A 14103-nucleotide genomic window follows, 5' to 3' on the forward strand; every position below is an offset into this window, starting at 1 on the left:
CCCCCCCAACCCCGCCCGCCGTGCCTTGCATCTCCACTAGGGCAAGTCTGCAGACAATCAGCCCAGCAGGCCCCACTCCCGGAAGACCATCACAAACCCCTTGCATGCACCAAATGTATTGAACATAGAATGCCACAAAGCTTCAGTTCTTGGAGAAATAGGATCTAGCTTTTTCTTTTTGACCCCCCCCTTTTTTTTCAAGATTGATTTATTTTTGAGAAAGAGCAGGGGGAGGCCAGAAGGAGAGGGAGAATCTCAAGCAGACTCCCTGATGAGTGCAGAACCCAACACAAGGTTCAATCTCATGACTCTGAGATCATGACCTGAGCCGAAATCAAGATTTGGGCGCTCAGTATGTTACTGAGCCACCCAGATGCTCCTTGGACCTCTTCTTAATATAGCCATCACTCTCAGGAGCAGGAATACAACAGGGTTTCCTATCTCTCTCTCTCTCTCTCTCTCTCACACATACACACACAGAGGAAATGACTTCAAAAGAGAGAACAGGAAGAATTCATGGCCAGGGATTTATTAAAACGGATACAAGTAAGATGTCTGAACCAGAATTTAAAATAATAATCATAAAGACCCTGGCTGGGCTTGAGAAGAGCATAGAATACACTAGAGAATCCCTTACTGCAGAGATAAAAGAACTAAAAACTAATCAGGCTGAAATAAAAAATGCTATAACCAAGATGCAAAACCAGCTAAATGCAGTGACGACAAGGATGGATGAAACAGAGGAACAAATCAGTGATATAGAAGATAAAATTATGAAAAATAACAAAGCTGAAAAAAAAGAGGGAAAGGTATTGGATCACGAATGTAGACTTAGGGAACTCAGCAACTCCTTAAGATGTAATAACATATGTATCACAGGAGTCCCAGGAGAAAGAAAAAGAAGCAGAAGGTTTATTTGAGGAAATTATAGCTGAAAACTTCCCTAATCTGGGGAAGGAAACAGACATTGAAATCCAAGAAGCACAGAGAACTCACATTAAATTCAACAAAAGCCAGCCATCACCAAGATGTATGATAGTCAAATTTATAAAATCCACAGACAAATGAAAGAATCCTGAAAGCAGCAAGGGAAAAAAAGTCCTTAATCTCCAAGGGAAGACAGATCAGGTTCACAGCAGATCTCTTCACAGAAACTTGACTGGCCAGATGAAAGTGACATGCTATATTCAACATGCTGAATGGGAAAAAAATATGCAGTCAAGACTACTTTCTCCAGCAAGGCTGTCATTCAGAAGAGAAGGAGAGAGAAAGAGTTTCCCAGGGAAACAAAAACTAAAGGAGTTCATGACCACTAAACCAATCCTGCAAGAAATAGTAAAGGGGACTCTTTGGGGAGGAAAAAGACCAAAAGCAACAAAGACTAGAAAAGAACAGAGAAATCACCACAAACACCAACTTTACAGGTAACACAATGTCACTAAATTCATATCTTTCAATAATTATTCTGAATATAAAAGGAAAAATGCTCCAATCAAAAGACATAGGGTATCAGAATGGATTTAAAAAAAAAGACCCATCTGTATGCTGCCTACAAGAGACTCATTTTAGACCTAAAGACATCTGTAGATTGAAAGTGAGGAGATAGAAAACCATCTATCATGCTACTGGATACTGAAAGCAAGCCAGATAAGCCATATTTATATCAGACAGGGTAGATTTTAAACCAAAGACTGTAACAAGAGATGAAGAACGGCATTGTATTAAAATTAAGGGGTCTATCCATCAGGAAGATCTAACAATTGTAAATATTTATGTCCTCAACTTGGGAGCACCCAAATATATAAATCAATTACAAACATAAAGAAACTCATTGATGGGGCACCTGGATGGCTCAGTCAGTTAAGTGTCTGCCTTTAGCTGAGGTCATGATCCCAGGGTCCTGGGATCCAGCCCCTCATCGGGCTCCTTGCTCAGCAAGGAGCAGCTTCTCCCTCTCCCTCTGCCTTCCACTCCCCCTGCTTGTGTTCATGCTCTCTCTCTCTCGCTCTCTCTCTCTGTCAAAAAATAAATAAATAAAATCTTAAAAAAAAAAGCAACTCTGATATTAATACAATAATAGTAGGGTACTTTAACATTCTACTTACAGGAATGGACAGATCATTTAAGTAGAAAATCAACAAGGAAAAAGAGCTTTGAATGATACACTGGACCAGATGGACTTAACATATATTCAGAACATTTCATCCTAAAGTAGTGGAATATGCATTCTTTTCAAGTGCACATGGAACATTCTCCAGAATAGATCACATACTGGGTCACAAATCAGCCCTCAAGAAGTACAGAAATATTGAGATCATACCATGCATACTTTCAGACCACAACACTATGAAACTTGAAGTCAACCACAAGAAAAAATTTGGAAAGACCACAAATACATGTAGATTAAAGAACATCCTACTAAAGAATGAATGGGTTAATTAGAAATTAAAGAAGAAATACAAAAATACATGGAAGCAAATGAAAATGAAAACAGGACAATCTGAAACTTTTGGGATACTGCAAAGGCAGCCCTAAGAGGGAAGTATAATGTAATACAGAACTAACTCAAGAAGCAAGAAAAGCCTCAAATATATAGCCTAACCTTACACCTTAAGGAGCTGGGGCGGGGGGAACCCCGCAAATAAAGCCTAAAGCCAGCAGAAGAAGGGAAATAATAAAGATTAGAGCAAAAATCAATGATACAGAAATCAAAAAGCCATTAGAACAGATCAACAAAACTAAGTGTTGGTTTTTTGAAAGAGTTAATAAATTGATAATCCCCTAGCCAGACTTATCAAAAAGAAAAGAGAAAGGACCCAAGTAAAAAATCATGAATGGAAAAGGAGAGATCACAACCAACACCACAGAAATACAAATAATCATAAGGGAATATTATGGAAAATTATATGCCAAAAAATTGCAATCTGGAACTACCAAAATTGAAACAGAAATAGAAAATTTGAATAGACGCATAACCAGCAAAGAAATTGAGTCAGTGATCAAAAATCTCCCAACAAACAAACATTCAGGGCTAAATGGCTTCCCAGGAGATCTACCAGACATTAAAAAAGAGTTAAAACCTCTATTCTTCTCAAACTTTTTCAAAAAATAGAAATGGAAGGAAAACTTCCAAACTCATTCTATGATTCCAAAACCAGACAAAGACACCAGTAAAAAGAATTACTGAATACCAATACCGCTGATACCATGGCCGATACCGCTGATGAACATGGATGCAAAAATTCTCAACAAGATACTAGCAAATAAAATCCAATAGTACATTAGAAGAATTCTTCACCAGGACCATCACCATCATGGGAAGAATCCCATCACCATGAGATTTATTCCTGGGCTGCTAGAGTGGTTCAGCATTTGCAAATCAATCAACATGGTACACCACATTAACGAAAGAAATGATAAGAACCACATGATCCCCTCAGTAGATGCAGAAAAATTTAACAAAATGTGCATCTATTCTTGATACAAAACTCTCAACAAAGATGGAACATACCTCAAAATCATAAAAGCCATATATGAAAGACCCACAGCAAATATCCTCACTGGGGAAAAACTCAGAGCTTTTCCTTTATGGTCAGGAACTATACAGGGATTTCCACTCTCACCATTACTATTCATTCACCTTAGTACTGGAAGTCTTAGCCCCGGCAATCAGACAACAACAAAAAAATAAAATAAAAGGCATCCAGATCAGTAAGGAAGAAGTCAAACTTTCACTATTTGAAGATGATGTGATACTGTATATAGAAAACCTGAAAGACTCCACCAAAAAATTGCTAGAACTAATACATGAATTGAGCAAAGTCACAGGATATAAAATCAATGTACAGAAATCTATTGCATTTCTGTACACCAATAATGAAGCAGCAGAAAGAGAAATCAAGGAATCGATTCCATTTACAATTGTGCCAAAAACAATAAGACACCTAGGAATAAACCTAACCAAAGAGGTAAAAGATCCGTACTCTGAAAAGTATAGAACACTTATGAAAGAAATGGAAGAGAACACAAAGAAGTGGGAAAAAATTCCATGCTCATGGATTGGAAGAACAAACATTGCTAAAATGTCTATACTACCCAAAGCAATCTGCACATTGAATGCAGTGCCTATCAAAATACTACCAACATTTTTCACAGAGCTAGAGCAAACAATTGTAAAGTTTGTATGGAACCACAAGAGACCCCAATACCCAAAGGAATCCTGAAAAAGAAAAGCAAAATGGGAGGCATCAGAATTCCAGACTTCAAGCTATATTACAAAGCTGTAATTAACAAGAGAATATGATACTGGCAGAAAAACAGACACATAGATCAATGGAACAGAATAGAAAATACACAACTTTTTGGTCAACTAATCTTTGACAAAGCAGGAAAGAATATCCAATGGAAAAAAAATGTCTCTTCAACAAATAGTGTTGGAAAAACAGGATAGCAACGTGCAGAAGAATGAAACTGGACCACTTTCCTACACTGGACACAAAAAAAAAATTTAAAAAGGATGAGAGACCTAAATGTGAGACAGGAATCCATCAAAATCATAGAGGAGAACACAGGCAGCAACCTCTTTAATCTTGGCGGTAGCAACTTCCTACAAGACATGTCACTGGAGGCAGGGGAAATAAAAGCAGAAATGAACTATTGGGACTTCATCAGGGTAAAAAGCTTCTGCACAGCGAAGGAAACAGTCACCAAAACTAAAAAGCTGCCTACAGAATGGGAGAAGATATTTGTAAATGACATATCTGATAATGGGTTAGTATCTGAAATCTATAAAGAACTCAGCAAACTCAACACCCAGAAAACAAATAATCCAGTTAAGAATTGGGCAGAAGACGTAGATATTTTTCCAAAGAAGACATCCAGATGGCTGACAGACACATGAAAAAATGCTAAACATCACTCATCATCAGGAAATAAAAATCAAAACCACAATGAGATACCACCTCACACCTGTTAGAATGGCTAAAATTAACACAGTAAACAACAGATGTTGGCAAGGATTCAGAGAAAGGGGAACCCTCTTACGCTGTTGTTGGGAATGCAAACTGGTGCAGCCATTCTGGAAAACAGTATGGAAAACAGTTCCTCCAAAAGTTAAAAATAGAACTACCCTGCAATCCAGCAATTGCACTTCTAGATATTTACCCAGAGGATACAAAAATAAAGATTTGAAGGGGCACATGCATCCCGATGCTTATAGCAGCAGTATCAACAATAGCCAAACTATGGAAAGAGCCAAAATGCCCATTGACTGATGAATGGGTAAAGAACAAGTGGTACGTGTATGTCACATACACACACAATGGAATATTACTCAGCCATCAACAAAATAGAAGTCTTGCCATTTGCATCAACATAGTTGGAGCTAGAGTATATTATTCTAAGCGAAATAAGTCAGAGAAAGACAAATACCATATGATTTCACTCGTGATTTTAGGAAACAAAACAGATGAATGTGGGGGGGGGGAGGCAAACCATAAAATCCTTTTTTTTTTTTTTAAGATTCATTTATTTTATTTTTTTATTTTTATTTTTTAAAGATTTTATTTTTTTCTTTATTTGACAGAGATAGAGACAGCCAGCGAGAGAGGGAACACAAGCGGGGGGGTGGGAGAGGAAGAAGCAGGCTCATAGCGGAGGAGCCTGATGTGGGGCTCCATCCCATAACGCCGGGATCACGCCCTGAGCCGAAGGCAGACGCTTAACCGCTGTGCCACCCAGGCGCCCCCAGTTATTTATTTTAGAGAGAGAGCATGAACGGGAATGCGGGTGGGGAGGAAGGAGAAGGAGAGAGAGAAAAGCAGACTCCCCACTGAGCGTGGAGCCCAACTTGCATCAATCTCACGACCCTGAGGTTATGACCTGAGCCTAAATCAAGAGTCAGATGCTTAACCAATGGAGTCACCCAGGCACCCCAAGAGACTCTTAACAATAAAGCACAAACTGAGGGTTGATGGAGGGAGGTTGGTGGGGGATGGGCTAAATAGGTGATGGGTATTAAGGAAGGTATTTGTTTTGAAGTGCACTGGGTGTTATATGTAAGTGATAAATCACTAAATTCTACTCCTGAAATCAACATTACACTATATGTTAACTAATTAGAATTTAAATAGAAATTTGGAAGAAAAAAAAGAATAGTAATAGGAAACATAAACATGACAACAGATTTTCAAAGTTGTAATAGTGGCATATATGTAGTCGACAAAATAGATCACATCCAGAAAAAATCCCAAGTTCATATGGGAATCCGTGTATAATGAATGGCATTTCAAATTAGTGGAAAAAAGACATGCACTTAACAGTGAGACAACAGTGTAAGCATTTTGAAAATTAAGTGAACAAATAAAGCAATGGAATGTACACTTTATACCAAAGTAAATTCTCCTTTAAACGTAAGGATCAAGGTAAGGGCTCGGCATTGACATGTAATACTTGGAATAAATTCAAACAAATGACTTCATACTAAGATCATTAATTATGAGGGTGTAGCTTTGTCACATGGTCTTTGGCCTGACAACTTACTTAAAAAGGATTAGATATTCAGGAGTAGACTGAGTGATGAAAAAGGTAAGGTCTGGCGACTTCATTATCAGAGTGGGTGAACACTTACGCTCAATTGGGTTTCCTAGTTCTGTGCATGAATCTGAGATGGTTGCAAGTTACATACTTTTCCTAGAGTTTTGAGATAAAATCCCATGCTCATTAAGGAAAATAATGTTTTCTTTTGTGTGTGTGTGTGTGTGTGTGTGTGTGTTTAGATTTTTATTTATTTATTCGACAGAGATAGAGACAGCCAGCGAGAGTGGGAACACAAGCAGTTGGAGTGGGAGAGGAAGAAGCAGGCCCACAGCGGAGGAGCCTGACGTGGGGCTCGATCCCACAACGCCGGGATCACGCCGTGAGCCGAAGGCAGACGCTTAACCGCTGTGCCACCGAGGCGCCCCAGAAAATAATGTTTTCTGAAGCAAAAGAACTTTGATGTTTAGACAAAGGAAATCTTATTTTATTTCATATCTATTAATATGTTCTATTTTTTCTACAAGAAAGCTTTTTTACCCTCAATATTTACCTTCCACATTTGGAACTTCTGTGATTATCTGTAGTCAAACTTAAATTGGCTCTTCTAATTTTGCCAAGAAATAGCCTCACTTTAATAGTTTGTTTCCAAAATATTTTTTCACATTTTAGTATGAAGTTATGTGAACTTCAGTAATAACTATGTAACTCTAAGTTTTTAAAGGATCTGGGGTTATTTTGTTCATAACATGAAAGTAATTTTTAAATTATGTAGTTATGTTCTGTTTTAATCATTATATTCTTGTTTTCTTCATAGTTCTCCCATCTCTAAAAGGTCTTTTAAAGTATATTAACTGGTTCAGGGGCGCTTGGGTGGCTCAGTTGGTTAAGCATCTGCCTTTGGCTCAGGTCATGATCCCGGGGTCCTGGGATCAAGTCCTGCATCAGGCTCCCTGCTCTGCCAGGAGCCTGCTTCTCCCTCTCCTTCTGCCTGCCACTTCCCCAGCTTATGCTTGCTCTCTCTCTCTGTTTCTAAAATGAATAAATAAAATCTTAAAAAAGTATATTAACTGGTTCAACTCATTAATTTGATACTATAGAATCATTAAAGCTTCCCTTAAAAAAAAAGTATTACATTCCAGATATGTCACTTTAAGTTGGTATAAACCTATGTAGTGAGATTCTTTTCATTTTGAACATGTAGTCTCTTTTTCACAACAATTTTAATCCTTTATACATGACAAAACTTCCATGGATTTGGTATAGGAAAGGAACTTAAATTGAAGTATATTCCTTCACAAAACCTTTCCTCCATTATGTGACATAGGTATAATTATCCCTATCACAGCAGCCACACAAGGTAGGAGATGTCGTCTGCATTTACTTGTGGAGACACCTGAACCTTGGAAGAGTCAAGCAAATTGCTCAAAGTCACATTGCTTCTGGGTGACAGAGCTAGAAGGAAAACCAAGGTTTTTCTGACTCCAAAGCTTTTGATCTCTTACTACCCACTGTTTTTATTCCATAAGGGATTTAATAAATATTTGTTGAATGAAGGAATGACAAAGAGACTGAGAGGTTTCTGTCACTGAAGCCTGTGTAGGGTTTTACATATTCATATGTTTATTGATTATTTACCATATCGCAGGCACTATGATGAACCTTTATTTTTTATTATTTATTTATTTTTAAAAATTATTTTACATATATTTTATATATACATTTAAATTTTAGAACCTTTATTATTTTTAATTAGAGACCAAGATTTTAGTCTCTTAATTTCTGTTAGGTTTAAGGTTTTTCCAGCTCTTGAACTTTTAACTTATATTTTCTGTTTTTATTATTGTGGTAGCTGTTCTGTTTTGTTTTGCAAATCAACCTTTGGACAAAATGTGAACCTGAACAGTTGAGGGTATAATTATACGTGAAGCCAGTGTTAGCCAGACAAATTAAGTAAACACCTGAATGTTTACTTTGATTAGAATTGAACTATGAAATTAATCTAACTGCTGAATTTTTCTAAGGTTTAGCAAGAGGAAATAAAAATCATTGTGGGCTTCTGTTCTCTTTCAGCTTTCAGAAGAATTATTAGATAAATGGCTCTCCTACCCAGAGTCCCAGCATGTACCCCTCTGCCAGCATATGCTTGGTTTTGCTATGAAGTCTGTTACACAGATGGTAATGGGTAGTACATTTGAAGATGACCAGGAAGTCATTCACTTCCAGAAGAATCATGGCACAGTAAGTCTTGGGACAAATTTAAAATTATTCTTTCATTAAATTGGATAGTTTAATAACCAACTTGAGAGACTTTGCCTCTCAAGAAAAGATGGTTTTAAGATCTTTAGTGTAGAATTTTCTTGTTTTGGGGTAAAATAGCAATGCAAGCAAAGATAATTGTATTTCTAAAAAATGTAAGAATTTTTTAAAGCAATTTTTGAAATTTAAAAAGCAGATGACTAAAGAAATTTCCTTTCAATACTTATCAAGTGTGTTATAAAATAATACTGAATTCTAGAATAAAGAGAAAAACTTTAATAGAACTAGACTATGTCCCATATAGAAAGAAATTAAAGCCAGTGGAACACTAAAATGTTAATGAAATGACTATGATTTGAAGAAAGGCTAATTCAGTCTAAATTTGATTTACTTTTTTTTCTAGATTTGCATATGGAATTTATTTTATTCTCTATTTTTATCAATCTCAGTATTAACTTACTTAATCTCCATATTAAGTTATTTGGTTCAAATAATACTTGGGTCATTTTGCTGCATTTTGGGTCTCTGAGAAATTATTCCTTATTTTATTCAAATCTTCAAAAACATTTTGGTTACATAATCAGGATAATGTGTTTAGAATAAAAATCACTAGAAACTGTGGCTTAACACCCTGTCATTGTTTAATATACTTTTTCCTATTAAAATGGTTTAATTACATATGTCTGATGGTTGCAAAATATTTGTTTCTTATCAACATATTCAGGCTTATAAAAATAAAGGTGGAAAAATCACTCTAAATTCCACTTCCTAGACTAAACTAGTCTGTGTACCTAGGCAAAATAAATTGGTTAAGGAATTCCTAAAATGTTTTCATATTTTGATGAAGAATCAATTTTTGAATCAGTTATTGATGATTTTTTTTCATGTTAACAAGATAGCATTTGTTTTTTTAAAGATCTTATTTATTTATTTGTTAGAGAGAGAGAGGGGCAGGCAGAGGGAGAAGCAGGCTCCCTGCTCAGCAGGGAGCCTGATACAGGGCTCTATCCCAGGGCCCTGGGATCATGACCTGAGCCAAAGGCAGACAGACGCTTAACCTACTGAGCCACCCAGGCGTCCCAAGATAGCATTTTTTAAAAGAGACATCCACTGTTATTTCCAGGATGACCTATTCTATTTGTTTTTATGATGGTATTTTTCTTTCTCTTCATTTTTCATTCTTTCCTTAGAACTTCATATAGAAAGAGTTTCAAACTTCGAGGAAAGTTGCAACTAGTATAAGGAACTCCCATATGTCTTTTACCCAGGTTCATTAGCTGTTTACATTTTGCCCCCTTTGTTTTTGTCATTCATTATCTACCTCTTTGTTTATCTGTCTTTTCATTGCTCCCACCCTAACCTGAACCATTTGAGAGAAAAGTGGACATTTTGCCTTTTTTCCACCTAAATACTTTGGTCTGTATTTCCTAAAAGCAAGGGTATTCTCTTATATAGTGACAACACAGTTTTCAAACTTTGGAAATTGAGCATTCGTACAATGCTGTTATCCGTAGCCCGTATTCAAATTTCTTTACTTTCAGTGGTCAGATCTCTTTAATGTGGAACAGTTCCTCAGTTTTTCTTTGTGTTGTGACCTTGACATTTTTTAAAAATACAGGCCGGTTATTTTCTGCAGTGTCTCTCAGTTTGGGTTTGAGTCGTTTCAAATTACGTGTTTTTGGAATCTGGTATTCTCTTAACAATACTAGAAGTTGTTAAAGGAAAGTTTTCAGACCATAAACATGACTTAAATTGCTTCTTCAAATGATCTTTTAATGTCTAAAGCACCACAGTGTTGCTATTGTCCTGTCCTGACACCAGGAATAGTAACCAATTTTGGCCTGCAGAGACCATGACAACTGCATCACGACGGCTGCTCAGCTGACAACAGCGGAGAGATGCCATCACTTGTAGGTTGTACACCGATCTCGCAGGTGTCAGACTGAAAAACCTACTCCTCACATTTAGTTGCATAATGTGTTTCTGATATGCCCTCCAAAAACATTGTCCCAGTTATTTTCCCACCACCATTAGTGTGCTCCTTCCCTGGCATTTAGAGTTATTTGTCCTTTAAATATTTGCATATGTAATAAGTCAAAGATGGTATTTCATGATTACAATTTATATTTTTTATTGTTTATGAGGTTAAAAATCATTTAATATTTTTATTGAACACTTGTGTTTCTTTTGTGGGATACTTTCCTGTGTCCTTTGCACTTATTTCTATTGATGTGTTTTTTACTAATCAGAAAGAGCTTTTTTTTTTCTTTATTTTTTAAAGTATCCTGTATGCCCAGTGTGGGGCTTGAACTCATGACCCTGAGATCAAGAGTTGCATGCTCTACTGACTAAGCCAGCCAGATACTCCAAGAGCTCCTTATTTTTATCTCAGTTTTCATTTATAGGGCTTTAAAAAAAAAAAAAAAACACAGAGGCTTTATTTTTTAAAGCAGTTTCAGGTTTATAATAAAATTGAGAGGAAAGGGGCACCTGGGTGGCTCAATTGGTTAAGCATCCAACTCTTGATCTCGGCTCAGGTCATGATCTTGGGGTTGCGAGATTGAGCCTGTTTAGGATTCTCTCTCTCCTCCCTGTCAAAAAAAGAAAAAAATTGAGAAGAAGATACGGAGATTTCCTGTTCACCCGTTGCTCCCACACATGCATAGCCTTCACCATTATTGACATCACTTCATTATTGACATCACTTACCAAATTGTACATTTTTTTCCAAGGATGAACCTATATTGACGTATCTTAATTACCCCAAGTGTTCACAGTTGGTATTGTACCTTCAGTGGGTTTGGACCAATGTATAAAGACATATAGCTATCATTATAATATCATACAAAGGATTTTCACCGCCCTAAAAATCCTGTCTATTCATCTCCTGCCTCCTCTTTCTGGCAAGCACTGACCTTTTTATTGTATCCATAGTTTTGCCTTTTCTAGAATGTCATATAGTTGGAATCATCAATATGTAAACTGCTCAGAATCAGATTGGCTTATTTTTCATTTGCCATTAAGCTTCATCCATGTCTTTTCATGGCTTGATAGCTCATTTCTTTTAGCACTGAATAGTACTGCATTGTCTGGATGTACCACAGTTCATCTATTCATCTACTAAAGGACATCTTGGTTGCTTCCCGGTTTTGGCAGTTCCGAAACAAAGCTGCAGTGAACAGCTGTGTGCAGGTTTTTGTGTGGACATAAGTTTCCGACTCCTTTGGGTAAATACCAAGAGGTGTGATTGCTGGTAAAAGAGTATGTTTAGTTTCATAAGAAATGTTTTTTGAAAATTCTATTGATGTATCCTCTGGCTCAGAGATTCTTTCCTAAGCTGTGACCAATGTACTAATGTGCCTATGAAAGGCATTCTTCATTTCTGCTACAGTGGTTTTTATCCCTAGCATTTCTTTCTGGTGATTAGGATTTCCATCTCTCTGCCTACATTGCCTATCTGCTCTTGCATGCTGTGTACTTTATCCTTTACCTAGGGATCCTTTAGAACCCTTAGCAGCTATTAAACAGAGTTGTTTTAAATTTCTGGGGGTGCCTGGGTGGCTTAGTCAGTTGGGCATCTGACTCTTGGTTTTGGCTCGGGTCGTGGACTGGGGTTGTGAGAGCAAGCCCCAAGCTGGGCTCCATGGTGGGTGTGGAGCCTGCTTGAGGTTCTCTTTCTCCCTCTGCCCCTCCTCCCACCTCCACCCCCACTGGCATGCTCTAAATTAATTAATTGGTTAGTTGATTAATTCTTTGCCTGATAATTCCAATGTCCCCACCATATCTTGTTCTGATGCTTGCTCTTTTTCTTCAAATTGTGTTTTTTACCTTTTGGTATCTCTTGTAATTTTTTTGTTGATCACTGGACATGACATACTACGTAAAAGAAACTGGTGTAAACAGGCCTTTAGTAATGTGATGGTGAGGTGTGGGGAAAGGGGAAGCATCCCACAGTCCTATGATTAGGTGTTGGTTTTTTCATGAGCCTGTGCCTCTGGATCGTGAACTTCATGAATGTTTGTCAGTTTTTTTCCCTCCCCATTTAGGTGGGACAGGATGGCTAAACGGGCTGAGTTTGGTACTTTCCTTCTTCCACACGAAATGCTAGCCCTGACTGGAGTTGGATATTTCCCTTCTCCCAGGCAGTTAGGCTCTGACAAAACCCCAGCGGGTTAGGCTATGAGGGCATGCCTTGTTAAGAAGAACAGAGTGCTCTGTTTTATTTCAAATTAGTTCCTTTTTCAAGGAAATTTTTTTCAGGCATCCCTGCTAGAAGCCCAAGGGGGAGTCTCTTCGTTATTTATTGTGGGAACCTGGTTGAGCTCTTGGAGGTAAATCTCACAATATTTTTTGGGGGGGTTGAGCCTATAATTGGGTCTTCCTGGAATTTTTAATTCACAGAGTTGTGTATACTGAACCTCCAGCTGTTTGTGAATTACAGTTCCAGTTTTCCTACCCCAGGACTGGTTCCTGAGGTGGTTTCTGCTTGTGGGTCTCTGCTCTGGCGAGAGGTTACTCTTTCACCTGTCTCTTTAATCTTGGGCCCTTTCCTGTCTTCCGGTTTTCCCTAGTTTCGTTAATCCCTAGGTCCTCTCCTGTTTTAGGGTCTAAGAAGAGTTGTGATTTTTCAGTCTGTTCAGCTTTTTGTCATTGGGATGGAGTTGCTAAATAATTCAGCTTTCTCATCATGAATTTCTGCCCTCTGCTCTGTGTCATGCTTAGAAACTTCTTTCCCAGGGCTCCTGGGTGGCCCAGGTCATGATCTCAGGGTCCTGAAATGGAGCCCCATCTCGGACTCCCTGCTCAGTGGGGAGTCTGCTTTTCCCTCTCCTTCTGCCCCTCCCTCCTGCTCATGCTCACTTGCTCTCTCTCTCAAATAAATAAATAAAATCTTAAAAAAAAAAAACTCCTTTCTTGCTTTAAGGGTATTCCTAATATAAACATTTACTATACATTTCACAATACTTTTAATAGTTTAATTTTTTTTTTAAGATTTTATTTATTTATTCAACAGAGATAGAGACAGCCAGCGAGAGAGGGAACACAAGCGGGGAGTGGGAGAGGAAGAAGCAGGCTCATAGCGGAGGAGCCTGATGTGGGGGCTCGATCCCGTAATGCCGGGATCACGCCCTGAGCCGAAGGCAGACGCTTAACCGCTGTGCCACCCAGGCGCCCCTAATAGTTTAATTTATCACATTTAAAAAAATCTGTAAGGTATATCTTTGTAAGGTAAGAGTTAAGGACTCTTAACTATTCATCATTATTTAAATATTTAGCATTGATTAATGAGTGTTGTATTCTTTCCCTATG

General features: G+C 37.7%; 1 protein-coding gene across 1 annotated transcript in view; it reads left to right on the top strand.

Annotated features, from left to right (window-relative positions):
* Positions 1 to 14103, top strand: part of LOC100479163 (cytochrome P450 20A1) — a 66839-nt gene that overhangs the window by 27211 nt on the left and 25525 nt on the right. The window contains exon 5 of the mRNA XM_002919124.4: positions 8608 to 8775. Within this exon, the coding sequence (XP_002919170.1) occupies positions 8608 to 8775 (168 nt within the window). The remainder of the gene's footprint in view (positions 1 to 8607; positions 8776 to 14103) is intronic.

The sequence above is a fragment of the Ailuropoda melanoleuca genome, chromosome 2 (assembly GCF_002007445.2).
Source record: "Ailuropoda melanoleuca isolate Jingjing chromosome 2, ASM200744v2, whole genome shotgun sequence".
NCBI classification, from domain to species: Eukaryota; Metazoa; Chordata; class Mammalia; order Carnivora; family Ursidae; genus Ailuropoda; species Ailuropoda melanoleuca.